General features: G+C 39.1%; 1 protein-coding gene across 1 annotated transcript in view; it reads left to right on the top strand.

Moving 5' to 3' along the window:
* Positions 1–1,358: 1,358 nt before the first annotated feature.
* MAP7 (microtubule associated protein 7) overlaps positions 1,359–27,242 on the top strand; it is a 102,194-nt gene continuing 76,310 nt past the window's right edge. The window contains 1 exon segment of the mRNA XM_070733592.1: positions 1,359–1,959. Coding sequence (XP_070589693.1) covers positions 1,827–1,959 — 133 coding nt within the window. The 5' untranslated portion in view covers positions 1,359–1,826.

The following is a 27,242-nucleotide window of genomic DNA, read 5'->3' as shown; positions in this document are numbered from 1 at the left end:
TCATTTCATTGGCCAAGGGGCTGAGACCTAATTTCCCCAAGCCTGGCGACATAGGTGAGTCTTAAGACTCTAATGGAAAGCAAGGAAGGTGGGGGCAGTGAGAATCTCTGGGGGGAGCTGATTCCAAAGGGCCGGAGCCCCCACAGAGAAGGCCCCTGCTAAGTGACATTGTCTGGCTGACAGGACCTGGAGAAGGCCAACTCTGTGGGACCTGATCGGCCGCTGGGATTTATGCAGCAGAAGGTGGTCCTGCAATATTCTGGTCCGAATAATAAGTTAATTGCTTATTAATTCATTTCAAGCTTTGGACACTTTAAAGTTTGCTGATGTAAAAATCTGTTTGGTGGAGCCCAACCTTCCTCAAAGGATGTTCAGTGAGAACCAGAATCTTGTGTGATTATTATGGAGGCATAATAGTCTTTTCTGTAGAAGCAATTATTTGAATGGTTTTTCTTGTGTTTCCTTCTTTTTCAAAAAAAAATATTGCCAATAAAACCACATGCCTACTAAATTGCCCTTAAGTCAAGCTCAACTCAAATACTTTTTCCTGCTTAGTTTTTAAAAAAATTAGATTATAGTTATTTTACAGTAATGTTTTATTATTGCTTTTTCAATATTTTCATTTATAATCAGTAAGAAAGATGCAAAGTAAAAAAAAATGTATGCAGGCAAACTTCCAAACGCTCGTTTATTTAACAAATCTAAGCAAACTTTTAGAGATTTGGGAATATTATTATAAACCGCAAAGGGTGTTTTTTGTATTACAACTCACCTTCCAGGAAACGTCAGTAGCACTTTGTCCTACCTACATTCATTGCTGCTGTTGCCAGCACCAACCTTTGTGCTGCGTTGGTCAACGTTCCCCAGATAAAGTGCCAAAGGGTGAATGAAATCCTCTTGCTTTCTAATACTCAAACGCGACCCTCTGTTTTCTGTCCTTTGCATCCGTCTCCTATGAAGAAGCAGCCGTGTTTGAGCTGCATATAAGGCGATCTGTTGGTGCCTCTGTGAACTTAAGAAGAAAAATAAACAAAACAGCCTCTTGGGTGTCTCTGCTTTGATACGGTTCCTTGAGGATTGATTGGCGGGAGAAACATAGAAACATAGAAGACTGACGGCAGAAAAAGACCTGGTAAAGCTGGAACCAAATCCCCCTACCTCCTTTGGCTGGCTTCCCTTTCTTTCAACTTCTCCGGCCGATGCAGCAAGAGCTCCAGCCGTCCTCCAGCCGCCTCTGAGCGGAGCCCAGCCTTCTAGGTGGTTTCAACTGTTCAGGCCAGCTTGCCTTTGCCGCAGGAGACAAAACACACAGACACACACAGAAAGAGAGAGAGGACATTCCGGTAGCCTGTTTTTCTGCAGCTGAGGAGACGACATTCATGGACCTCGGGTTTTTTTATTATTTGGATATGTCACTGTTGTCAGGGCAACTGTTAATGGTGGCGTATCATATTTTCTTCTCTTGGGCTCCGTGCTGAATATTTCAGTAAGCGGCGGAAAGAAGATACCGGGTAGGGAAAAAACGGTACTGCACCAGGAAGGGAAGAAGACCTGGGAACTGACTGAACAAGTTGAAGCTCTAAAGGGAGGAAGAGGATAACAAGGGGAGGAGGCATTCCAACCAATGGACTTTTAATTAAGCCCTTTTTGTTTTTTTGTTTTTTTTATCAAGGTACAAGAAATTGTAAGCTCCTCTCTGCCAAGTTGGCATCGCTCTGCTGTTTGCATTCGGCTGGGCCTTCACAGAATGAATCCACTGCTTTGCAGCTAGCTGGAATTGACAGATTGTAGGTGGGGTGGGTGGGGTGGGGAAAGGTTTGGCAATAATGCCAGGTTCAGCAGCTGCTGTCCGGCAAGAGCGGCTGAAGAAGCCAGGCATGAAGCCAAATACACCTGTCCTGTTTACCATTAATGAGGAGGATGAGCATCAAAAGAGCAACCACTCCAAGAGATCAAAAGGTATGCCTTTACTTTAGATTTTGAGTTATCTATAGCAGTGTTTCCCAACCTTGGCAACTTGAAGATACTTGGACTTCAACTCCCAGAATTCCCCAGCCAGCGAATGCTGGCTGGGGAATTCTGGGGGTTGAAATCCAGATATCTTAAAGTTGCCAAGTTTGGGAAACACTGATCTATAGAATACATCCAGCATTGGGATGTGGAGGATTTCCGCACATTGCTATTCTCGGTGCTTTATCTTTTTTAAAAGGTAGGCCTCTGGTTTGTTAACTCTTGCAAGTTGTTTCTTGCCTTGATATTTATCACATTAATAAGCAATCTTCTAGTCTTGCAGTTTGTTTGAAAACTGTTAAACGAGCGGTGGAATTTGTTTCTATGCTGGAATAAGCACTGGTTTTATTCTTTTGGCCTGTATTAGTAAAATGAATGCATTAGCGTGGAGAAACTGGCCTTTGGGAAATTTGCTCCCAGTTATTACATCGATTGTATTCTATGCATTACCGCATGAGCAAATATATTAAAATAATTTAAATATTCATAAAGACCCATATATTGACCTTAGCAAAACTGCTCGGCTTCTTGGTGGCTTTATGTAAGGATTCTTGACAAAATCTTGATTCTGTAGCAGTCCTGGTCTCAGTTTATTGGAGTTGTTAAAAGTTTAGATTACTAAAACTTCAGATTACTTAGATTAGCTTTCCACCTTTGATTTGTAAATTAAACACTGGTTGATTTGAGTTTTTTCTTTCTTTCTTTTGCATCCTTGGTTGTGATAAATAACATAGGATTCTAGAAACATGAGATGGGGATGGGGAGCAGCTATCAGCTTTTGGGTAGTATTTGTGAAAGAGGTATCATAAATCGCAATATCATAAATAGCAATAGCTTTGTGGACTTAGTAGGTTGTTTATTTTTCTTCTTCATTCCACCAGACAACTAATAGGAGAGTTTGACTGTTCAATATTTACTGATTTAGATAAGTGGTAATGGTTATTTGAAAGTGACAGTTTCTTTCATATCCTGCTCTGAATCACTAACTTCCAGGAACCTAGCTTCTTTAAAACATCCGTGTTAAAACATTTAACAATTTAAATATTTTAATTTAGTTTAAGTATTCTAATTTAAATATGGAAAAAGGGTGTGAAAACCTGAAAAAACCTAAAGTAGTGATTATTTGAAACAGTTCCCACCCATGTCTCTTGTTGTCTCGCCCATTTCTATAATATGCTTAGAAAATAACAAGCAGCTTTTTATTTCAGTCTGTTTCCTAGCCATGTTAGAATTCTACAACATTGTATATCTAGTCTTTGTGTGAAATATATATCCAGTGGGCTATTTAGCAACAAAGTCTTTGCAATCTTGTTTGGATTAGCACTTCCTTATTTCTAGGATACAGATTCTCTCCTGGACAAACTCCGTTTTGGACTGTCCATTAGGCATTCAAAGTTTATTCTGCAAGATATCCCGGAAAGGATAAGTTGGGTGCTAATTGATTGTTGCTAATTATCCAAGACAGTATGTAAGGGGACAAGAATGTTGCAACATAGTACATACCATTCCTCTTTTGTGCTGGAAAAAAAAAAGATTTACCAAGTTTCATTTTAATATCCAGTGTGCTTCACAATCTCATTTTTGTTGCTGCAGTATCTTTGGTGTCTGAATATTTTTACTGTAATTGCGTAAAAGTGTGCTGGATTATTTTAAGCCAAAACTAAAATTGAATTCATTTTGTACCAAACTTTCAAATGAAACTTTGCCATGCTGTGATTTGTCACTTTTTATACCTATTTTAAATTCCTAATAATCCATTCAAAGTTTTCAGTCCCTCCATTATGTAAAGCAACTTTAGGATTGATGGTAGAAGTTTTCAACCCCTAAAGTTGATTATATTATTTGTGAAGTCAGTAAGTAGCACAGACACGTTATCCTTGTATCCTTGGCAACAATTTGAATAAGCTAGTCACAAGTTCATTTTGGCTAAGAGACTTTTATATGATGAAAGTTGGAGCAAAACATTAAAAATGCTTACTTTCTAATTATTTGTCTGGAAGTTAATAGATGCAGCTTGTATTTCAGAATGCTGTGGCTCCATAATATGTAAGGAACACTCATGTATTTTGGATGCCATTATTTGTGACCATAAATATCAACATTTTGTCCTCCCAACCCTGCTCTGAATTAAGAGCTACTAAGCACTGGAAAAAAAACAGCTTTGTGGTGTTGAAAACAGCAAATAAAATGAACCATAAACACTTTAATATTATGTTTGCATGATAATGAAGATGTTTCCAGCCAGACTCTTCATTCTGTAGTTCAAAAAAGATGAGAGAGATTTATTTTAATAGTAGCTGTATGGTTTTTCAATTTTCATTGTTTTGAAAAAGTGAAGGGGAAGGTGTATGATTATTGCTCATCTTATGAAGCTTGATAGCTGTTTTTACTGCTCATCAGTTTTTGCATAAATGCACTCTGGAGGATTGGATTCAGAGATTAGAAGGACAATTGTTGCTGTGCTCATTCAATAAAATTTGCTCCCAAATTCGTGTGTAAAGAGATGTAAAACTAAAAGAACTTTACTCGTGGAAAATAACCCGAGAGAATTTTCTGGATACTGAGAAAGAATATAGGGCATGTCATGAATAGAGGTAGAACAAGCCATAAAATGATTGAAATGACCAGTTGCTCAGGATTATGGGAAGTTGGAAACCCAGTGCATCTGGAGGGCACTAAATGGGAAAGGCCTATTTTAATATTTTTCACTTGACTATCCTCGTTCCAATTCAGATATGGATTGTGATTGTTAGTGCTGACTTTGATGGCATTATTGGGAGAGTGCCCAACTATGCTGGCCCCTTTTCTTTCACCGCTGAAGGGGTTGAGATATCTCTGTTCACAATCAGTTCTTATCCTGCCCTGATACACCCATGCAGACAGCATTAACTCAATTACTCATAAAGCTCTTATTGTACTTTTCTATTCTTTACAAAACTTCTCCTTCCTTTCACAAGGAGGCAAAACTTGTCTTTCCAGTATGGTGTTAGTGAATTGAAAGCCGCCAAAGCTTCACCTAGCAGAAAACACAGGGTTGTATTCCTAATGGCCATTTCCATGACAGAAGTAACTCGGGTGCCACAGCCCACAAAAGGCAGTGACAAATGATTTATGTTTTTATTACTCCCTCCTAACCAATAATGACTAAATGACTGTACCTAATAGATAGAAACATAGAAGGTTGACGGGAGAAAAAGACCTCATTGTCCATCTAGTCTGCCCTTATACTATTTCTTGTATTTTATCTTACAATGGATATATGTTTATCCCAGGCATATTTAAATTCAGTTCCTGTGTATTTACCAACCATGTTTGCTGGAAATTTGTTCCAAGTATCTACTACTCTTTCTGTAAATTAATGTTTTCTCACATTGCTTCTGATCTTTCCCCCAACTAACCTCAGAGTGTGCCCCCTTGTTCCTGTGTTCACTTTCCTATTAAAAACACTTCCCTCCTGAACCTTATTTAACCCTTTAACATATTTAAATGTTTCGATCATGTCCCTCCTTTCTCTTCCCTCCTGCAGACTATACAGATTGAGTTCATTAAGTCTTTCCTGATAAGTTTGATGCTTAAGACCTTCCACCATTTATGTAGCCTGTCTTTGGATCAAAATCTTTTTGTAGGTGAGGTCTCCAGATGTGGTCTCACCAGTGCTCTATACAGCGGGATCACAATCTCCCTCTTCCTGCTTGTTATACCTCTAGCTATGCAGTCAAGCATTCTACTTGCTTTCCCTACCGCCTGACTGCACTGTTCCCCCATTTTGAGAAATCACTACCAGAAATCACTACCCCTAAATCCTTCTCTTCTGAAGTTTTTGCTAACTCAGATGCTCATTATTATGAAGGATGTCTTTTTCTCTGGACCTCTCTGGCAAAGCCTTTGAAAATCTTTTTGCTTAGCAAGTACCTTGGCCTTTATGACTGCTGGAAGCCAAAGGAATGCTTGGACAGATGTCTTTTCGTAGAAGTGGCTTTAGAATTTTGCAAAGGTGTCAGTGCATCTTAAAAGAAAAGTAATACCATGTAAAGTCAATGTAATATGGCCCTTACACAGGTAACTACAATTAAATCAGTGCATGCACACTTTAATTTAAAGGAATGGTTTTAAATAGTGAAGACAGATACTACACCTTAAGGAAGTTAAAAATGGTTTGACAGTTCTATCTCTACCTTTTAAACAGATGTACAGGAAATCCTCAATTTACAACAGTTCATTTAGTGACCATTGAAAGTTACAACAGCCTTGAAAAAAGTGTATGTTTTTCACACTTACGACCTTTCCAGCATCCCCAAATGATCAAAATTCAGATGCTTGGCAGCTGGTTCATATTTATGATGGTTACAGTGTCTTAGAGTCATGTAATCATCTTTTATAACCTTCTGCCAGGCAAAGTCAGTGGAGAATCCAGATTCACTTAACATCTGTGGCAAGAAAAAGTCGAAAAGTCAGGCAAACCCACTCAACAAATGTTTCATTTAGCAACATAAATTTTGGACTCAACTGTGGTCATAACTTGAGGACTACCTGTATTACTTTTAGACAGTGTGGTTGGGCGGTAGGAAAAGCAAGTAGGATGCTTGGCTGCATAGCTAGAGGTATAGCAAGCAGGAAGAGGGAGATTGTGATCCCCTTATATAGAGTGCTGGTGAGACCACATTTGGAATACTGTGTTCAGTTCTGCAAAAAAATATTGACAAAATTGAACAGGTCCAAAGACGGGCTACAAGGATGGTGGAAGGTCTTAAGCATAAAACGTATCAGGAAAGACTTAATGAACTCAATCTGTATAGTCTGGAGGACAGAAGGGGAAAAGGGGGGACATGATCGAAACATTTAAATATGCTAAAGGGTTAAATAAGGTTCAGGAGGGAAGTGTTTTTAATAGGAAAGTGAACACAAGAACAAGGGGACGCAATCTGAAGTTAGTTGGGGGAAAGATCAAAACCAACATGAGAAAATATTATTTTACTGAAAGAGTAGTAGATCCTTGGAACAAACTTCCAGCAGACATGGTTGGTAAATCCACAGTAACTGAATTGAAACATGCCTGGGATAAACATATATCCATCCTAAGATAAAAATACAGGAAATAGTATAAGGGCAGACTAGATGGACCATGAGGTCTTTTTCTGCCGTCAGTCTTCTATGTTTCTATGTTTCTAGACCAAACTCTGGGAAAAATGGCTTGAACTCAGAATAAGCCTATATGGGAACCCTAACAATCTCCAAAAACTAAACAAGTGCAAGTATATGTGTGTGTGTACATTATCATTAAAATGTAAAGTTTAAATACACACACACACCCCACTCCACACCACACACACTGTTTTTATAGTTGGATTAAAATATATGTGGATTCATAAATGATAAAAGAAAGGATGAATATAAAACATAGAAGATAAGCATGCATGTGCTGTTTGAACAAAGAGAAAACAGCCAAGACAGCCTGCCTAGGGGTAGGGTAGGGCAGGATTAATGCTGATGCACATCCTTGGCATAAGCAACAACCTGCTGATCAGACAAACATTTCCAGGGAATTGAACCATTTTCTGGTAATTCAAAAGGTAGTCAAATATTATTTCCTGCACTGAGATAATTTGTGCAGATCACTTGATTGCCATAACTCTTTCAAGACTGAGCTAATGCATTAATTGCTGGATTGTCTTCCAACTCCACAAGTCAATGACAGAGCAAAATGTTCAGCTGTGTGATGGCAGCATATGAGGTTTGTCAATCTTGATTTAAAATATAGCAGCATGTAAAAACAGATGGGATCTGTTGTGGTTAGCTCTGACCCAGCTCCTGCCCCAAGGACTGTGGATGTGGGGGAGACATCCACATGCTGCAGGCCTGTTTTGCCCCTGGTGGAATCTGCTGATGAAGGCTCCTCTGACCAAGAAGACATGAGTGACAGGGAGGAGGAGAGCGTGGCAGACAGCTCAGAAGGAGATCAATTATCTAGCTCCTCCTTGGATTCAGAACAAGAGTTAATGATACAGCCACGCATGCGGAGAGCGATGCATAGGCAGCAACAACTGAGAGATTATTATCAAAGAAAATGAGGCCACCTGTGGTTGGGTGGGGCTGTGGTAATTAGTGAGGCTGTTATAAAGAGCAGCCTGTGGGTTTGGCCATTGTGGAGGATTATCTAGTGTTTCGTGACTGCTTTACTGACTTGGACCTCTTGTGTGCTGATTTTCCCCCGCTTTGAAACTAAAGCAGAGCAAAGTGTGTTTCACTTTGTGAAAGAAGAAGGACTGTGAATTGCCTCACAGCTGCAAGCTAAGTATCAAAGAACTGATAAGGGACTTGTACAAATTACCAGTTGGAGACGAGTGCTCTTTGCTATACAAAAAGAGGGCTTAGTTTATTTGAATTTTTGTTATGAAGAACATGGTTTTGAATTTTCAAACGTGTGTGTGTCTGAAATTGTATCTGTGCATTTTTGGGAGGATTCTACCAGAGAGCTCGACAGAACAGGATCATTTCTTTTAACACTACAAACCAAGGTCTGTTGAATATGATTGGTTTTTTTTCCTTGTGTGTGATGGTATAAAATTCATCTCTAATACACATCTTCAGGCAAGGCTGTGCACCTCAGTTTTTTAAAAAAATAAACAGCATGAAGAAAATTGACGATAAGCAGACACATTTTATAATTGCATTATGCTAATATGAAGAAACAGGAGAATAAGCAAATTTGAGTAATTGAGAAATGTGATTAAGGCAAATAAAGCCGTTACAAAATAAGGATCACAATTAGGACTGGTATATTCAGTCCAGGATAGAATAAATTATGCAATGAAGGGTCTCTAGTTCAGCCTTCATTCTTGCAGTTGATCCAAGTTTGTGTTACTCAAGTTCCCTTTTCTTTTGTTTGGAAACATAAAGATTTGCAAGAATCCTGGTACTGTATTTATTTCCATCTTGCGGCAGTCATAACTCAGGAACCCACTGATATGCAAATAGGTGGCTGACAACACCTCAAAACAAAACAAAACAGAAAAAAACTCATTCTGAAAGAGGCTGCAGAGAATGAGAAAACATTTGTGTTGTTTTCTATGCTTCATCCATTAAGATCATGTGGATTGGGAGCTGTTAGCAAAACCTTGGAAAAACATTACTCTGTTTTAGAGCACAACCATTAAAATATGAAACCTGGGAGTTATGTATATTTGCAACATTGTCAGGGTTCCGAGTAGCACATCCTCCAAAAGCAGAACTCCAAAGCACGTAGATTTATCAAAGAACATGTTTATTGGATACAATATATCAGCACAGCTAGTGAAAATCAACTCTGAACTTTCCCGCAGTTTTCCTCCAATTAAAATATTTCCCTCCCAGATGTCACGAGTCACATTGTCCAATGAAAGTAGCTGGGAGGCCGCTTGGTTACTCCTCTGCTCCCTCTCTTGCCACCTGTTGGGACGACCTTGGTTCCAAGTGGGGGTTGCGACTTACCGGCACTACAGGTATGATACGTGTGCAGTTCTGTGTTGCCGGTGTGTGCGCACACCCACCCCAGTGATATTTTGCTTCTGCGCATGCGCAGGAAGCATAATAATAATAATAATAATAATAATAATAATAATAATTATTATTATTATTATTATTATTATTATTAATTATTATCTATGTTTCTATGTTTATAATAATAATAATAATAATAATAATAATAATAATAATAATAATTTATTAGACTTGTATGCCACTCCTCTCCTCTCATGAGAGGATGTGCGCACAAGAGATTTCTCCATGCGCAGAAGCAACCTTTTTTGCCAAAATTTCATGTGCGTGCGCATCCTCTTGTAAACTTTTGCTTCCTACGCATGCGCAGAAGCAAAATCTCACTGGGTGCCATGCACGCCAGCTCCATTTTTGCTACTGGTACCCAAACAGCATTTAAAAGGTGACTTGATCGAAATGTATAAAATCATGCATGGGATAGAAAAGACGGATAGAGAAAAATTCTTTTCTCTTTCACACAATACTAGGACGAGTCTGCACTTGCTAAAGCTCATAGGTAAGAAAGCGAGGACAAATCAAGGGAAATATTTCTTCACCCAGAGGGTCTTTGGTTTATGGAATTCACTTCCAGGAGAGGTTGTGACAGCTGTCACCCTTTATAGCTTCAAGGCAGGATTAGACAGACTGATGGATGCCGAGCATATAGATGGTTATTGAAACGGATGTCCATGTGCTGCTGTTGGTTGAGGCAGGGAGGAATCCCTTGGGCATCATTTGTTGGGGCTCAGGGGAAAGGGAGGGTCTTGCCTTCTCTTTCTGCTCAAGATCCCCATGGACAATTGGTGGGCCACTGTGTGAGACAGAATGCTGGACTCGATGGGCTTTGGCCTGATTCAGCATGGCTATTCTTAGGTTCTTATGTTCAGTGTGGCCCGTACCTTTTAGCAACCCAATGCATCTTGGTTCCCACAAGAAAACATTTTGTTTTGACTAGTAGCCGGTCTATCTATTTTCCCCCTCCCTTCCCCCATTTAATTTTGTGGCAGCTATGAGGCAAGAAAAGATGGTTTCAGATTCACTTCAAAGTTGACACATTACTTTCTTTTGTGTTGGCAAGAGGAATTGTACATTGAATCAAATTCAGTGTGAATAGCTGATGAACTTTACACAACAGATCCTGAACTGTGCAAAAAAAGGGGGGAGGACGCAACAGGAGCGAGTCAGCATTTATTTCATTATCTCTCTCATTGCTGTTACTTTGCTTCAGCATGGAATGATAGACCTTGAATTGGGCTATTTGTTTCCAAATTTCTTTTTGATTTAAGACATCTCAAGGACAAGCTAACTCTATCGAAAGACGATGCTGACAGCATAGTTTCATTCAAAACTTATCTCAGTGACAGCTCCAGTGACTTGAGGCAGAATCTGACTAATAACAGTGCTTTATCAAGTAGCTGAACCGCAGCAAGAAAAAGGTACACAGTTGCGGTTCACATCTGGAAGTAAACTAAGTTAGATAGCTAACTGATCAGTGATCCAATTCTTGGAGTGATTTTTCAAGGCTTTTCAAAATACTAGTTCACATCGTACTCTTTTTCAAAATGTAACTAGGCGAATGCATGGTATGTTTGTGTGTATGTTTGGTTTTTATAATAAGGGTTTTTAGTTGGTTTGTTAATTGGATTGTACATGCTGTTTTTATCGTTGTTGTTAGCCGCCCTGAGTCTGCGGAGAGAGGCGGCATACAAATCCAATAAATAATAATAATAATAATAATAATAGTAATAATAATAATAATAATATTCAGGGAGGGTGGGAGAAAGATCCTATGCCTGTGATGGTGAAACTATTGCACATGTGCCAAAGGTGGCACACAGAGCCATATATGAGGACATGTGAAATGTTGCCCTATGTCACCTCCAGCATGCTGGCCAGCTGATTTTTGGCCTTCTAGAGGTCAGGGGAAGGCCGTTTTCGCTTTCCCCAGGTTTCAGGAAAGCCTCCTGAAGCCTGGGGGTGATGAAAAACAGAATAACAGCCCAACCGGAAGTTCATTTTCTGAACTTCCAGTTGGGCCATTACATCAATTTTTTGTCATCCACAGGCTCTAGAGCAGTGATGGTGAGCCTTTTTTTTCCTCGGGTACCAAAAGAGCGACCCTGTGCTCTTTTGCGCATGCGTTAGTGCCCACACCATAACTCAATGTCTGGGGAGGGTGAAAACAGCTTCTCCTGCCCCCAAGAGGCCCTCTGGAGGCTAGAAATGGCCTGTTTCCCAACTTTTGGTGGGCCCAAAGGCTTCCCTGGAGCTGGGGAAGGGTAAAAACGCCCTCCTCCATTCCCCCCGGAGGCTCTCTGGAAGCCAAAAACACCCTCCCAGAGCCTCTGTGTGCACTAAAAATCAGCTGATTGGCACACACATCCATGTTAGAGCTGAGCTAGGGCAGCAGATATGGCCCCGCATGCCATCTGTGGTACCTGTGCCACAGGTTCACCATCACTGCTCTAGAGGCTTCAGTGAGCCCTGTGCGCAAGAATGGGGGGCATATGCATGATGGCATAGCTTTATGGGTGTGGGCACACACATGCGCTATATCTTGTGTGAATGCACCCCTTTGGCACCTGAGCCAAAAAAGGGTTCACCATCACTGTCCTATGCTATGAACTGAAGAAGATATCTATCTGCGCATCAGTGGACTGTTGGCCCTGAAGATGACTTATGTGTACCCAGGTTTTATTGTAACCTTTATAATCTCTTTCTGTTAGGTTTTAGGTTTGCAGTAACTGAATTTAGTAAATGCTTCAGGTTCACCACTTTCTAACTGTTGGCAGGGCCAGGGAGGTATAAAGATAAAAGGGGGAATGTTATTTCTAGGTAGCATTCCTTTCCCATGGGAAGGGAGACGATGTCTGCAGCTGGCCGGAATTGAACATTGGAGTGACCAGCCGGTTGGACTGAGAGTTGATTGGAGATTGTGTTTATTTTGGGGGGGGGGAGTTTCCAACTTTTGTTTGTTTGTTTGTTTCGATTTCTATACCACCCTTTTCCGTAAATTCAGGTGGCTTACAAAACAGGAGTAAAATACAACATATAGCAAAAGGGAAACCAAAACATAAAAACTAGTACTAAAACCCCAGCTATTAACACCAGACATTTTGCTTTTATTGGGTGTAATTCTGGATCCAGTTCAGAGTCAGAATTACATCAAGTCCTTGCCAATTTAATGCGCTCCTAATAAATGGATTTGAAAAGGAAGATTGATGTCTTGGACTTTATTCATTGGGACATGTTACTTGGGGGCTTGATGGACTGCAGTATTTTAGAAATAGTGTTGCTATTTGTAGATGTATTTTCATACATCTGCTACACAAGAGGCACCAAGGGTAATAAAATTTAGCCTTGGGAAGCTGTCAGAAACAGTGTTTAGAGCAAAAATGAAGCTTATGTCAGAAAGAAGAAATCCTTTAATCACAAAACAGAACCCCAAGTCAGGGCTGTAAGGTAATCAGTGATTACCTCAAGAGTCCTCAGAGAGGGGCGGCATAGAAATCCAATTAATAAATAAATTCTATCTATCTATCTATCTATCTATCTATCTATCTATCTATCTATCTATCTATCTATCTACCTATCTACAGAAACCAGTCCACTTTACAAATAAAACAAATGAGCAATGCAAGTCATACCATACAGCAGTGTTTCCCAACCTTGACAACTTGAAGATATCTGGACTTCAACTCCCAGAATTCCCCAGCCAGTGCTGGCTGGGGAATTCTGGGAGTTGAAGTCCAGATATTTTCAAGTTGCCAAGGTTGGGAAACACTACCATATAGAAAAGTGAATCCTGATAAAGATGAGGAACTTTAATATTCTTAGTATTTGGTAGCCAGTGAAATATAGTGGTTGAGACACCAGGTTAGAACTGGGAGCATGAAGCTCAGTTAGGTGACCTTGGGTCATTCAAGCCATGAATGTGCTGGTGGCGCAATAATTAAAGTGCAGTAATGGCAGGCAAACTCTGCTCACAGCTGGGAGTTCGATCCTGACAAGGCTCAAAGTTGATTCAGCCTTCCATCCTTCCTGATAAAATCAGGATCCAGATTGTTAGGCACAATATTCAAATGCTGCTTTGGCATTGTAAATTTCCTAGAGTGCTTTAAAGCGCAATGGGGCATATATAAGTCTAAATGCTATTGCTATTCACTCTGTTCCAGCTCTAGAAAAGGGGCAATGGCAAACCACTTCTAAAACCTCACTGAGAAAACTTCAGGGACTGGCTCAGGCAGTCACCAAGAGTCCAGACTGACTCAAAGCTTCCCATCCCCTTAAAGCAAGGGTAGGCAAAGTTGGCTCTTCTATGACTTGTGGACTTCAACTCCCAGAATTCCTGAGCCAATTGTGCTAGCTCAGGAATTCTGGGAGTTGAAGTCCGCATGTCATAGAATAGCCAACATTCCTTACTCCTACCTTAAAGGTTGAGTAGGAATGGCTTCACAAATTTAAAAACTATTCTAACCAGCAGCTAGGTAACAGAAACTCCAGTGCAAGTAGGGATGTTCATTTACTTACTGTATTTCTTGTTTGTCTTTCTGTGTTTCATCTTTTATTTAACCATCTTTTCAGAATTTCTCTCCATGGAGGCAATTAAGCAATGTCTTTTCTCATTCTGTGCCATGTTGTTTGTTGAATAAGGAAATGGGGACTTAAGTTTAGTACTACTTGTTTTGTTTCACAAATGAGCAAACATTTTCCTAATTGACTCTAGACCCAAATGGCATATTTTCATGCAGTGTGGGAAGGGTTAGTATTGATATCCTCCCTAGCTGCTTTGTCTGGATTAGGAAAGGGGGGGGGAGAGAAAGAGGAGGAATATACAGTAGTCCCTCGCTATATCGCGCTTCACCTACTGCGGCTTCACTTCATCGCGGGTTTTCAAGAAATATTAATGAGAAAAATCATTCGCGGATCTTCGCTGGTTCGCGGGTTTCTGAGGAAGTCGATCGGCAGATTTAAACAGCCCGCGGAACTCGATCGGCAGGTTTTTCAAAAAAAAAAATATCTAAAATTTTGTAAGAGTGTGGGAAGGGTTTATAAACACTTAAAACAATGAAAACTTACCAAACAATTACAATATAAATACTTAAATAAGTACTATCAGTCGATAAATTCTCCATCGCGGATTTCACCTATCGCGGTCGGGTCTGGAACGTAACACCAGCGATAGGTGAGGGACTACTGTATGTCCATAATATATACAATATGTGACAAATGAAAGGTGATATGAATACTTGTATAGCATTCTTGAATAGACAGGTAGTCAGCTGACCAGGCGAATTGCTGGGGTCTCATCTGAGGATGAAGGAACTCTGCAAATATCTTATCCTGAAGATTGCTTGTATGTTTTTATGTCTCAACTTCTACACCACTTATAAGCTCTCTGTGAGGGAAATGGGTGGTTTCTAAATGAGATACATAGGTAAAGTTCTTCCCTCTTTGCAGAGAGCTGTGAGTTCTATGATCAAGATCTTTATGTTCCCTTTTTCCTAATCCAATGCCTAAGGCTGGCTGGTTGGCTGACTTAGTTAGTTAGTTAGTTAGATGTTTGTTTACATAGAAACATAGAAGTCTGATGGCAGAAAAAGACCTCATGGTCCATCTAGTCTGCCCTTATACTATTTTCTGTATTTTATCTTAGGATGGATATATGTTTATCCCAGGCATGTTTAAATTCAGTTACTGTGGATTTATTTACCATGTCTGCTGCAAGTTTGTTCCAAGGATCTACTATTCTTTCAGTAAAATAATATTTTTTCATGTTGCTTTTGATCTTTCCCCAACTAACTTCAGATTGTTTCCCCTTGTTCTTGTGTTCACTTTCCTATTAAAAATACTTCCCTCCTGGACCTTATTTAACCCTTTAACATATTTAAATGTTTCGATCATGTCCCCCCTTTTCCTTCTTGTTTGTAGGTGTTTGTTTGTTCTTGTTGGATTTCTAAGCTACCAAACTTCTTACAGACTTTTCTTGGGGAAAAATCATGTTAGTTGGATTGTCGTATGTCCAACATAGGTTTATAATGCAAAGATAAGGTGTATGCTAAGTTGAACGATTCCAGTATTGTTCCCACTTATTAGAAAGTACACTTGGAAGTACAGTGGTACATCTACTTACGAACTTAATTCATTCGTGACCAGGTTCTTAAGTAGAAAGGTTTGTAAGAAGAAGCATTTTTCCCATAGGAATCAATGTAAAAGCAAAAAATGTGTGCGATTGGGGAAGCCACAGGGAGAGTCGAGACCCTGTTTCCTCCCAGGAGATTCCTAGAGAGGCCCAATGGAGACGTCTTCCTGCCTTTTCCGGTTACAGTTTCGAAGGGTCAGGTTTGTAAGTAGAAAATGGTTCTTGAGAAGAGGCAAAAAAATCTTGAACACCCAGTTCTTATCTAGAAAAGTTCATCAGCAGAGGCGTTCTTAAGTAGAGTTACCACTGTACTGTTAGAAGCAAGAATTCCAATCCTTAGCAATCAACATCAATTTTTTAGGCATCTAAAACATGTCTTATCCGAAATGTGAGCAACCAAAATCTGTTCTTTTTCTCCCCAATGTGGCTTAGTCGCTTGGTAACATCTAAACTAATGCTCCAGCTTTCACTGAAAACAGATAAAATCCAGCAACTAGAATGTCTTTGGATGCAAGAAAAGCCTTTCGTATGGTTTCTTGGCTGCTTTTAAAGCAGGCAAAGATTTATTAGGGGCTTCCTAACAGTTTTATATTTTGAATTGATAGGATTTCTTCAACTTCTGACTCACAGGTGATTATTAAAGCATTCTCCTTGATTCAGTTGATATAATGGTGATGCCAAGAATTCCTTCTCTTTTCTTTTTGTTTTTAAATCAGCTTTAGATTTAATTTGCATAATTAGAAAGTCTAATTATGTGCTTGTGCAGGGGGTTGGACTAGATAACCTCCAAGGTGCCTCCCAAATCTGTTATTCTATGTTCACTGTTCTAATAGAGGGGGAACAAATAACAAAATTGTTTTATCATATGCTGATATTTGACTAATAGGCTGGGAAAAATTACTCTAATACTATCTCATTACTATACTATATGTTCTCTTCTATTGGAATTCACAATCCTATGGCCAATTCTAAGATTCTCTTTGAGCCTTAATGGCATCTGAAATAAAAAGGTTTTAAACACCTGAAAGGGAGGCTGAATATACTATTCCACAGTACTGTTGGAAGTATTTTCCAAGCAATATTGTCTACATAACGGAGCCACTGATAAAACGTGTTTGTGTACATTTGGCCTACATGTGGAGGAATTTACAAAGGCCTGGCAGATTTTCTTGTTATTATATCTGATTTTACTTGTACCTCTTTAGGAAGCCAACCCATCCCAATCAGATTCTGATTCAGGTTCAATCACTGGATGTTATGCAGTCTAACAAAGTCTAAATATCTGTCAGTTCCATCACCTGGTTTATATGAAAAGGAATTCTGGCTGTAAAATTTTGAGAATAGCATATTTAAGATTTTTGAAGCAGGGTTCAATCTTAAACATTCTTATCAGAAATCTCCCACTAAATTTGATGAAGCTTTCCTCTTGGTTAATGGGTATAGATTGTTTCAGACGTACAGTCTGAGAAAATGTGAAGAATTGGTAGTGAATGTTAAGAGTGCGAATAGAAATAGGACTGCACTGAACAATTGGGGCATCGTTTATTTATTTTCTTCTCTTTTCCTGTCTAACATCAACAAAAGTGGATTATGCACAATATTCAGTATAATAAAATGTAGAATAATATGTGCTTGATACAGCAGGTACCAGTATTCCCACTGCCTTATTGTTATGTATGTATGATATGCATCATCGGGTACAATCACTTACTAAAAATATTTACTGGAAACCTACTTTTCTATTTAAAAAAAACCCTCCTCAAAGTACCTGCAAAATAAAAGCATGATTAAAAATAAGGCATTAACTTTCCACCAAGAACAATAATGCATATCAAAAATGAGGTAACTGATTACTACCTTAAATCAATTACGGTATTTCTTAAAAGTTCAACAGTGCTTGTCACTCTTTCTGATGTTCCTGATCCCATCAGTTAATTATAGTGCTTGTTCATTCTTTTATCAACACTATTTGGTTCCTTGATTTTTTTTTCTATGTGTAATATTTTGCATCTACAATCTTGTCATCTGCTAATACATTATTATTATTATTATTATTATTATTAATAATAATAATAATAATAATATTTTTTTTCAAATGTCCGCTGAGATCCTTTGGCACTGCGCCCAGCGTGCCAAGTATCACTGGGACCACTTTCACTGGCTTATGCCAGAGTCGTTGCAGCTCAATTTTTAGATCTTCGTATTTCACTAATTTCTCTAGCTGCTTCTCCTCAATTCTGAAGAAAACCATCGGAATTGACAAAATCTCCATCTGTCAATTGCAAAAGGCCGGCAAACATAATTCGCCGCTACATCACGCAGTCCTAGGTGCTTGGGAAGCGTCCGTCTGGTGATGAAATACGAAATCCAGCATAGTGATCTCTTTTGCTGTGTTGTACTGACATAATAGTAGTAGTAGTAGTAGTAGTAGTAGTAGTAATAATAATAATAATAATAATAATAATAATAATAATAATATGTTATAATAATTGATGAACAAATTCTACATGGCGTTTTTGGTAAATAATCTCATGATGAACAGAAATAACTTCATGCTCTCTTGCTTTTTACCCCAGTTAAAATGTGGTTAAAAAGGGGTGGGGGGAACCCAAAGAAAATCCTTGCCTATTAACAGGGCTGAGTATTTTTGCTTTCAGCTCCCCCTTTAATTTATCTATTTCAAAGCAGACAATCTACAGTTAGTTTTGTAGATGAATAATTATTCTTGGCCTCCTGCCCTCTTATTTTTATATAAGTTGGAGATTTAAACTCTGTTCATATGAGCTCAACAGGCAAAGAACAATGTGTTTTATGTTTCCAGATGGTTTGGAAATGCTATACTGAGCAAAGAAATGCACACTCATTGAAAACTAATTGACCTTTCTGTTTTAAAGAAGGCTGGCCTCAATCTTATTTTACATGTGGAGCTTTGAGGAGTATCCTACACTATCAATTAGGCTCTTTTTTCATATAACTTAGACAAAAACTGCACAGTGCAATATTAATACATATTATTCATACAATTAGAACTATTTTGTTTCTAATCAGAAACAAATTAGCCTGACAGCACTTTAGAAAATAAACTATAATTGTACTGCACTTTAAACCTTAGGTAGAATTATTTCTTTCAGTGACACATTGTACTTGGCAGAACAAGTATTAATTTGATACTGGGATCAAAAGCACCCCGTGAATTTAATAGTGAATGTAACCATATTTTTAAAAGAATACTATATAATTGTAGTATTTTAACACCCTGTGGTTTGGGGAGTGGTTATTCAGGGCATTAAGAAAGAAACAGGTTTGGGAAGTCTCATGTTTAAGTTTAATTCATGCTGGGGTGAGGTTTGAAGTCTAAATGCAAAAGTGACATGATTGAACAAACCTTTTAATCTGAAACCTATGGTTTGGAAGTGAAAAAAATGTGATATGCTCAGCATGATGGGGATTGTTTATTTATTTGTTTTGAATAGTGCCAATGGTTGGCAGATATTTTGGGAATACTGTAGCAAAGTCCTCAGGCAATTGTGTCAATGTATGGGCAAAATCAAGTTGTAGTTTTCTGGCAAATGAATTACTATGCTGCTGAATTACCCTGCTCTATTTAAATCATTTATATATTCACATACTGCTTTTAGTTCAGCTTGTTTTTCTTTCTCTCTTCAGCTCTGAAATAAAATTGCAGGACAGACTTTTGAAGCTTTAACAGAAACAAATCCTCATGAGTATTTCTTTAAGAACCATTGGTGATCATTTACTTAGAAGTATATTTGGGAGAATCAAATTTGTGTGTTGTTTGGAAATCTAAAATTAAAATTAAATTAAAAATGGGAATGGACAACTGACTATATGCCCTCCCTCTGTTTTATTAAGAGTTGTAGAGTGAGGATCACTGATGTGAGCTGTTCCCAGAACAGAACATTTGACAATATTTCTCAAAATTAGTCAAAAATCTTCAACCAGTTAAATCTTGATTTAAATGATCACTGGTTAGTAGAAGGATGTAAAATCTCAGCACCAACTGATCCTGCATAGAATAAAGGGCTCTCATTCTAGGGCTGCCTTGGTTGTCACACCCTAACTTCTACCTCTTATTTTGAGGGCAGCAACTTCGTAGTTCCTGCTGCCAGCACCTAAATTTAGGGGATGTTTTACCCAGCATCCACCAGGGGTGGGTTATAACTTACCTCACTGCTGCTTTGCTTCCTCCCGCACCACGTAGCCGCGCTGCATGGCAGCAGCACTTGTGTGCATGCACAGAGCTGAAGCTGAAAACAAGATGACGATGCATGCGCAATGCTGGGAACTTGACTTCTGCACATGCTCAGAATAATTTTTTTTTAAATAAAATTTTTAAAAAGATGACGGTGCCCTCGGACCGGGAGAAACCCACCTCTGGCATCCACCCTCTAAACCAGTGTTTTTCAACTAGTGTGCCATGAGACATGGTCAGGTGTGCCGTGGGGAAATTAAACGTGGGTCCCCAAACTATGGACCATGTGCCGGATACAGCCCGCGGAGGTAATTTATCCAGCCCGCCGCCAGCCGCCTCCATCCGGACATAAACATTCCCCTCACAATCCCTCCAGCTATCAGTGACAGGAAGAGTGGAGGCACAGGGAATGCTCACTGACCAATCACCTTCTAAGATTCATCCCGACCACTACCAATGAACCAATAGCAGTCCGCCTCTCACCCACACCCAGGAAGGTCCTCGTTCGGGCTGCCGCACACTTGTCATTGTGTGGCCACGGCAAATAGTTGAAGCTGCTACTCCTCCCCATGGTCCCGATTTCTAATCCTGGTCAGGACTGGAGGTAAATGTTGCCACCACTAGATGAAGCCTCATCTAGTGGTGTATATAGATATTTGATTTTTTTCTTTTTATAAGAGACCCCCGCAGAGGGTGATACTATATTATTAACTATATATATAATATGTACTGTGTTAGAGTGTCGTTTTGTGTCATTTTGGTTGGTGGTGTGCCCCAGGATTTTGTAAATGTAAAAAATGTGCCACGGCTCAAAAAAGGTTGGAAATCACTGCTCTAAAACTTTCTATGTATGTAGAGCCTCGGTGGTGCAGTGGTTAGAGTGCAGTACTGCAGGCTACTTCTGCTGATCACCGGCTGCCAGCAGTTTGGCAGATCAAATCTCAACAGGCTCAAGGTTGACTCAGCCTTCCATCCTTCCAAGGTCGGTCAAATGAAGACCCAGATTGTTGGGGGCAATATGCTTACTCTCTGTAAACTGCTTAGAGAGGGCTGTAAAGCACTGTGAAGCGGTATATAAGTCTAAAAGCTAAGTCTAAATGCTATTACTATGTATGTGAGTGAGAGGACAATCACATAGCTGGCTGGAGAATTCTGGGAGTTGAAGTGCACAAGTCTTAAAGTTGCCAAGTTTGGGGACCCCTGGGCTAAGACATCTCTATGAAGAGAGAGGAAGAGAAAGATCTGCTGTAGTTTATCTACCGCATGAAGCCTGTCATTACCGGATAAACTAGGGCTGCCAGGTCTAGAGAACAGTACCGTAGTTGGGAGGAAAGAAAAGGACTGTAATTTTTTTTGCTGCCATCTAATTGATAGTTGTCTGAGTGTTTGTAGCACAGGAAAAGAAGAAATCGAAATCTTTCTCCTGGTAATATAAATATTCACCTCTAAAAGTCTCTTTCCTAAGGGGTTGCGCTGAACAGAAATGCAAGCAACATTTTATTCATTGTGTGTGTTTTTCACTAGGCAGAATAAGTACTGTTCAGGTAGCCCTCAATTTATGATCAACAGCTGCCTTTAGAATTTTCCTTGCAAATGCTAGGCAGTTGTTACGTGAGACACACCCAATGTTATGATTTTTTATTTATTACGGTTGTTAATCACTGCAGTTGATCATCAAGTGAATTCAACTTCCCACCGTTCACTTTGCTTGTTGGAAGCCAGCAGGAAAGGTTGCAAATAGCAATCACATGATCCTGGGATGCTGTAACCCATTGTGAATACTGTATATTCCTGTTGCCAAGCAACTGAATTTTGATCACATGACTGCAGGCATGCGGGGCTGGTCCTAAGTGCAAGGGGTGGTTGTAAGTCACTTTTATTTCCAATACTCTTGCAAATTTAAACAGTCACTGAACAAATGGTTGTAAGTTGAGGACTACCCAAATGCCTTTCTTTTTCTTCTATTTGACAACATATTTAATGAGCCTCCCATTGACTAAATGTGACTATTACCTAATGACCAAGAGGACCCCCTTATATGTTTGGAATGGAGGTAGAGAAATCACAATGATTATCATGAAAAGTAAAAAATCATACATGTTGGATTTCATTAGGATATGAATAGAACAGAACAGAATAGAATAGCAGAATTGGAAGAGACCTTGGAGGTCTTCTAGTCCAACCCCTTGCTTAGGCAGAAAACCTTCCACCACTTCAGACAAATGGCTATCCAACATCTTCTTAAAATTTTCCAGTGTTGGTGCATTCACAACTTCTGGAGGCAAGCTGTTCCACTGATTAACTGTTCTGATGGTCAGGAAAGTTCTCCTTAGCTGTAAGTTGCAACTCTCCTTGATTAGTTTCCACCCATTGCTTCTTGTCCTACCCCCAGGTGCTTTGGAGAATAGTTTGACTCCCTCTTCTTTGTGGCAACCCCTAACACTGCTGCCATGTCTCCCCTGGTCCTTCTTTTCATTAAACTAGCCATGCCCAGTTCCTGCAACCGTTCTTCATATGCTTTAGCCTCCAGCCCCCAAACCATCTTTGTTGCTCTTCTCTGCACCTTTTCTAGAGTCTCAACAGCCTTTTTATATGGTGGTGACCAAAACTGAATGCAGTATTCCAAGTGTGGCCTTGCCAAGACCTTATAAAGTGGTATTAACACAACATGTGATCTTGATTCTTTCCCTCTGTTACTGCAGCCTAGAACTGTGTTGGCTTTTTTGGCAGCTGCTGCACACTGCTGGCTCATATTTAAATGGTTGTCCACTAGAACTCTAAGGTCCCTCTCATAGGCACTACTGTTGAACAAGGGTGGACAGAAGTAAAGTTAGCTAAGCTAGAAGGAGTTCAGTTTGGAATGAGCTACCAAAATATTGTCTAAAAATAGTGAAAACTTTAAAAAAAACAGATGATAATTACAGGTAGTCCTTGATATACAACCATTCATTTGGTGACCATTTGAAGTCATTGGATAAAGTGATTTGAAGCATTGAAAAGCATTGAAAAAAGAGATTTATGACCATTGTAGTGTACCCATGCTCACATGACCAAAAATTTGGCACTTGGCCGCAAGCTTGTAAAATTGGGCATGACTCATGTTAGTACATGGTACATATGGTTATTTGGGATTGCCATGTTAAACTGCCTATTGTAGTTTATTGTATTTCAAGTTGTAATATCACTTTTAGGTTTTTGGCTGGTTTGCCATAAGAGGGCGCCAGTAATCCCTCCTGTCAATGATGCTGAATTTCTCATTCACTTTTGTCTTTACCTTGAGGGGGGGAGTGTGTATTGCTTAGTGCTTGTTATATACAGTTTATATTGTATTGCTTAGTGCTTGCTATGTGAAGTTTATGGATTGTTTCTGTTTTATGTATATATGTAAATAGTACTTAATCAGCATAACTAAGTCTGTGTCATTGGCTATAACACACACACATCCACACTCTTCTTAATCTCTGCTCAGTGTATGTCGAAGGTCTCATAGCCTAGCTATATCGAGACACACCAACAACTCACTTAACAACTACCTTATTTAGCAATGGAAGTTTTTAGCCCTATTGTGTTATAACTCAAGAACTCTTTGTATCTGCCTAAGAAGGATGAATATTCCTGTTGCTAGACTATTTTTCCAGGTACACTCTGAATGTTTAAGTACTTTGAGACCCCCCATTAGATAAGAAAGTGAAGATAAGATCTTCCAGTATTTTTTCCTCCACCATCTGCCAGCGAGTGTGCCATAAATTGGATTTTGGGCATCGAGGGACATAATTTATTTCTCCTTGCATTGCTTTCTTGTTCTAAATGCCTCTGCAGAAGCTCTGGTGTGTTGGAAACCGCATTTCCCTAGCAGCACAGACCGCACCCTTACAATTAGGAATTTAAACCAGGATTCAGTAAAAAGATGTAGAAAACAAATTTAATGCACAATTTTAATTGGATTCTTCTACATGTCTACCTTGCAAAAATGGTAGAGAGGAACATTCCCCAAACCGATCACAATTCTGCTACACAAAAGTAGCAAAGATCATTTAATATTTAATACTTCCTATTTGGGGCCATTGTTAGACATGCAGTACCAAAATATCTTGAAAGGCATGAGACTGTAAAGACCATAATATTCTATCTGCTATGCTTATGTACCCTTAGTGTGTTTATTACAGTTTTTAATCCACTAATAATTAGAGTTCTCGAGGCAGCTCACAAATTCTTTAGGGGAATAAAACCCATCAAATATTAATATGGCACTAAATAGCACAGAAGTAAGCTAAATGAGATAGAAAACACTGTATCTATGGTCATATAGGGAGTGAGAGAGCAGGAAAGAATACCACTGTGTAATTCCATGATACAGTACTTGCTGCTTTCGTCTAATATGGGTTAACATTGGTAGCAATGGGAACATCGCTCCCAAATGCAAATAGCCAAGCAGAGATTAAGAAAATAATTTTAATTTGGTTGGAAAACATTAAACCTCCTACCCATCCCTTCACCCGCCTATTTCTATCATCTTTATATTCTGCAGCTGCTGTTTGTATTTGCAAAGTCAACAGCCACACTGCTTAAAGGGATACCGCAATCATATCTGGGGAGCTTTAGAGACCTAATTTATTTAGAGTTAGAAAGTAACTCAGCTCTTGCACAAATATATTTTTGGCTTCCTCCATAGTGCCTTCCCCCCCCCCACCCATTGCGACTTGATTTATCTGGAGACCAGATCTAGAAAAAGAGATTGAAACATACATCCACCCTGTAATTCCAGAGTAAAGCAATGCAGTAGTAGGGTAGACAAACTGCCATTAATAACCAGTTGCTTCAGCTTGCCTTCAGATAAGCTGCTCAGAGCATTGACGTAGATCTCTGGGAAAGAAAGACTCTGTAGATTTCCCCCCTTCACAACCCCCACAAATAATCTCACTGTATGTGACAGACAAACTCCATTTTGATCTGATACCGAACACGGAGCTAAGAAAAGAGGTCAGCTCAGACTGGGGGACCATGTTTCATCGGTACACTCCTGATTTTATTGGAATGGCGTAGCCAACACAACCTTCCTTCCTTCCTTTTGGGGATTGTTTTACAAGGTCTCATTTTTGCATGAATTCAAGTAATGCCAAAGTCTTATAGCTCGGATATGGGTCAAGCCATGGAGCTCCATCAGATGCTTGGAAAAGCACCAGTGACTGAAATACCTGCCCTAATAGAGAAACTAGGTAAGACACTACTTTCTCTTTTTTCAATCCCAAGAGAAAAGGTTCATAAGTTTATAGAATCAATAAACAATTGTCGTTCTATCTGATCTTAGAAGGGTGCTTATGAAAAGCAAGACAGTGCAATTGTTTGCAGGAATGTTGTCATTTTTGTGCTGCTTCTGAACAAATATTCTTATGTACATTACACGCTCTAATAATAAAAATAATAATAAATATTTCTCTGGGAGTTAGATGGAAAAAGAAGATCCTAGAATATACCTGGATACTGAATACTGTATATATATAAACATGATTCTTTCTCTCCTGTAGCACAGATTTGTTTTCTAGCTCTGAAACTTATCTCCAGGATATGTAACAATGAGTTATTGATCCTGCTGTGAAAATTACATCTAAATTACAAACACATTTTCAAAGCTGTGGATGGAAAAGCAGTGGAGCCAGAGAATGGCTATCTTTCTGTTAAAAACACAGCCTCCACTTGGAGATCAGTGCTCATTGGTGCATTGTAATGTGATTTGGCGTAAGGTTTCATGCAGAAATGCTTTCCAATCCAATTTCTCGTTCTGCAGTATTTATATAAATAAAGGACAGTCCCACGCAATGTACAATCACGGGACTAATCCTGGTTATTTTGCAAAGTTTACAGTCTACATACTCAAACATTAATGCAGGATATCCTGTATACCTTTAACAAATATTCGCTTATTTTATTTGGTTGGTTTGATTTTTCCCTTCATTAAAAAAAGAAAGAAAAAAGAATAGCAGCGCTTTATCCTATTATTAATAAATCACTTATAAATTCAAATTTATTGGTTCTAGGGATATACTTGAAAAAATTGTGTAAAATCAAAGCAATAGGCTTGCTTCGGCCTAGAGTAGCATCTCCTTTGCACTTCTGATAATGCAGAAGTCCCCAAACTTGGCAACTTATGGACTTCAACTTTGAAAAAGAAGTCCACAAATCTTAAAGTTGCCAAGTTTGAAGACCTCTGTGCTAATGGAAGGGAAGAGTGGCAATTTGATCATGATCTTCCTCATGCTGCAGGATTTCCTCCTCTTCCATTAACTCTTTAATTCCTGGAAGTCATGTCTGAAATGGTGTAAGGCAGAGGTGGGTTCTTCCCGGTTAGGACTGGTTTGCCTGAACTGGTTGTGACCCGCTGGTGACATCACAACGATGTCATAGAACCGGTTCACTTGGTGCAAGTCCGTCATCTTTTTAAAAACTTTTGGGGGATTTAATTTTTTTTTTTAAATCTTGTGAGCATGTGCAGAAGCTAGGTTTCCGGCACTGTCCATGTAGTTGCATCTTATTTTTGGCTTCTATTTAAAAATTATTATCACTTTACTTTTTTTGAATTTTTTTGAATTTTTATTTATTTTTCTTTGAGCATGTGCAGAAGCTGAGTTTCTGGCACTGTGCATGCCGTCACCATCTTGGTTTTGGCTTATTATTATTATTATTATTATTATTATTATTATTATTATTACTACTACTACTACTACTACTGCCACACATTTTGGCCACACGGCACAGGAGGAAGCAAACCGGCAGCGAGGTATGTTATAACCCACTCCTGGTATAAGGTTTCCTGCTTTGAGCAGGGGTTTGGACTAGAAGATCTCCAAATACCCTTCCAACTATTTTATTCTATTATTCTGTCATAAAATCAAAGGTGGGCTGCTGCCCGGACGGGGTGGAACTCAGTGGGGTAGCGAAAATGGAGCTCCACCCCAGAGTACCCAATTTGCACTGAAAGATGTTGAAAGAAAATGCAGGGCGACCTGCATAAGCCACGCCCAGAGTGACCCACCGAACATTTATGATAAGAAAATAATTTAATACATATAATTTTAATTAATAGTTCTATCAAGTAATAACAACAATAATGGAAAGCCCTGTCAGCCTTTGGGGTTCAATGTTGACCACTTTATAGATAGTAAGTGAGTAAACCTTTCATTGGAATAAGCTGTAGGTCAAGACATCAACCTCATTTTTGTTTTAACATTACCCATTCTACCTGAATGTGAAAAGACATTCTATTTAATCCTCATATCATTTCCAACTAGCTTTTGAAAATAAAGCAGCAACATTGAAATCAACACATCATAATGGAAATAATACAAATTTAAGAAAAAACAGCAAGCT

The sequence above is a fragment of the Erythrolamprus reginae genome, chromosome 1 (assembly GCF_031021105.1).
Source record: "Erythrolamprus reginae isolate rEryReg1 chromosome 1, rEryReg1.hap1, whole genome shotgun sequence".
Taxonomy (NCBI): domain Eukaryota; kingdom Metazoa; phylum Chordata; class Lepidosauria; order Squamata; family Dipsadidae; genus Erythrolamprus; species Erythrolamprus reginae.
Note: the sequence above shows the minus strand (reverse complement) of the source record. Positions and strands in the feature narration are given on the sequence as shown.